General features: G+C 35.7%; 2 protein-coding genes across 2 annotated transcripts in view; one reads left to right on the forward strand and one right to left on the reverse strand.

Annotated features, from left to right (window-relative positions):
* Positions 1-1,254, reverse strand: part of LOC122576884 (putative fatty acyl-CoA reductase CG5065) — a 3,289-nt gene extending 2,035 nt beyond the window's left edge. The window contains 3 exon segments of the mRNA XM_043747775.1: positions 3-135; positions 235-551; positions 655-1,254. Coding sequence (XP_043603710.1) covers positions 3-135; positions 235-551; positions 655-900 — 696 coding nt within the window. The 5' untranslated portion in view covers positions 901-1,254.
* LOC122577072 (fatty acyl-CoA reductase 1-like) overlaps positions 899-1,413 on the forward strand; it is a 2,860-nt gene continuing 2,345 nt past the window's right edge. The window contains exon 1 of the mRNA XM_043748157.1: positions 899-953. Coding sequence (XP_043604092.1) covers positions 899-953 — 55 coding nt within the window. The remainder of the gene's footprint in view (positions 954-1,413) is intronic.

Consider the following 1,413-nt stretch of genomic DNA (forward strand, 5'->3'; position numbering starts at 1 on the left):
ATCTGCTCTGCCAAATTCTTACTGAATGTGTATGTGTTTGGATAAATTTTTAAAATCCCTTTTTCCATTTGGTCCATCGACGTTTTGTCTAATTTGTCACACACATCGATCACATCTGGAGGTTTCAAGCTCGTGCTGCAAATTCAGTAATAAGTGAACGTATTCTTCACGATATAATTATAAATATAATATTCGTGAACCATGAAACAACGTTTGCGTATAACTTATCCTTACGTATAAACTTTTTCCTCGATCTCACGTAGATTCGCATTACTATAAGCTGTGCTGACGTGGACGAAGCTAATTGGATGCCTCAGTTCGTTCCAAAGTTCGATGACACGAGCAGCACCTTTGGTATTGACATTAACAGCGACGTGTAACGGCTCGTTGAATCTCACAGTGGCCGCGACGTGAAACACTATGTCTACTTTCTCTAACAACAGATTTCTATCTTCTCGCGAAAGACCTAAATCCGGCAGACTCACGTCACCTTTCATGGGATAAACTTTGCTCAAAGCCGAGGGGTGTTTTGCTTTGATGTCATCGTAAATCTGAAGACGAAGAAATACCAGCTCAATTCCAGAAAGGAAACTTAGTCAATTTGGCCCCTGACAGGCTTGATCATTGAAAGAAACAAGAATAATATTTACGAACGGGATCATCTATGAGCTTCTTAAATCGTTGTTCTATCGTTTCGTTAGTTTTTGGACGAATTAGTATAAAGATGGCAGCGATGCGTGGACACATGCGGATCAGTTTTTCCAGGAGAGCTTTTCCAACGAAACCGGTTGCTCCAGTCAGAAGGATCCCATTACCGGCGTAGAATTTCTCGAGAGAATTCGTCTTATTCAATCCTTCATTGGTCCCATTTTCATTCGTTTGTTTATTGATTGTATCCATGTTTCAGGATCTTCACACTTTCAGTTCCAACATTTGTCATGGAGTAACAAATAGTAAGTGAAAAATCTTTTAAAATAATGTACAAAATTTGTTATAGCTGAGATTTTTTTACATATTATTTTCCAAAGAATTCTACAGATAATCTTCACAAAGAGAAACATAATTCAACAATTATAGTTTCGTCTTGCATAAATCAAATAATTGCGTTATGTCAACGGCGCTTCCATTGTAAGGTAGAAATATTTTTACTACGTGGTAGATTTTTATCAAGAAAAAAAAAAAAACAAGAAAACGAAAAGTTAAAAAAGGTATTCAACGCAATAAATACAACTTTTCATGTGGCTGTACATTAATTTCTATTAATACGCATTACTTCATAAAACGATACCTTCTTTAATCCTCCGAGTATAAATTTAAACAATATTTATGTAGCTTCCTTTGCCTTTTACATTTTTTAGTTTAGGTGTATGTATGTGAATATTGTAATATGCAGTGATCAGTAATTTATGTGGG

The sequence above is a fragment of the Bombus pyrosoma genome, linkage group LG17 (assembly GCF_014825855.1).
Source record: "Bombus pyrosoma isolate SC7728 linkage group LG17, ASM1482585v1, whole genome shotgun sequence".
NCBI lineage: Eukaryota > Metazoa > Arthropoda > Insecta > Hymenoptera > Apidae > Bombus > Bombus pyrosoma.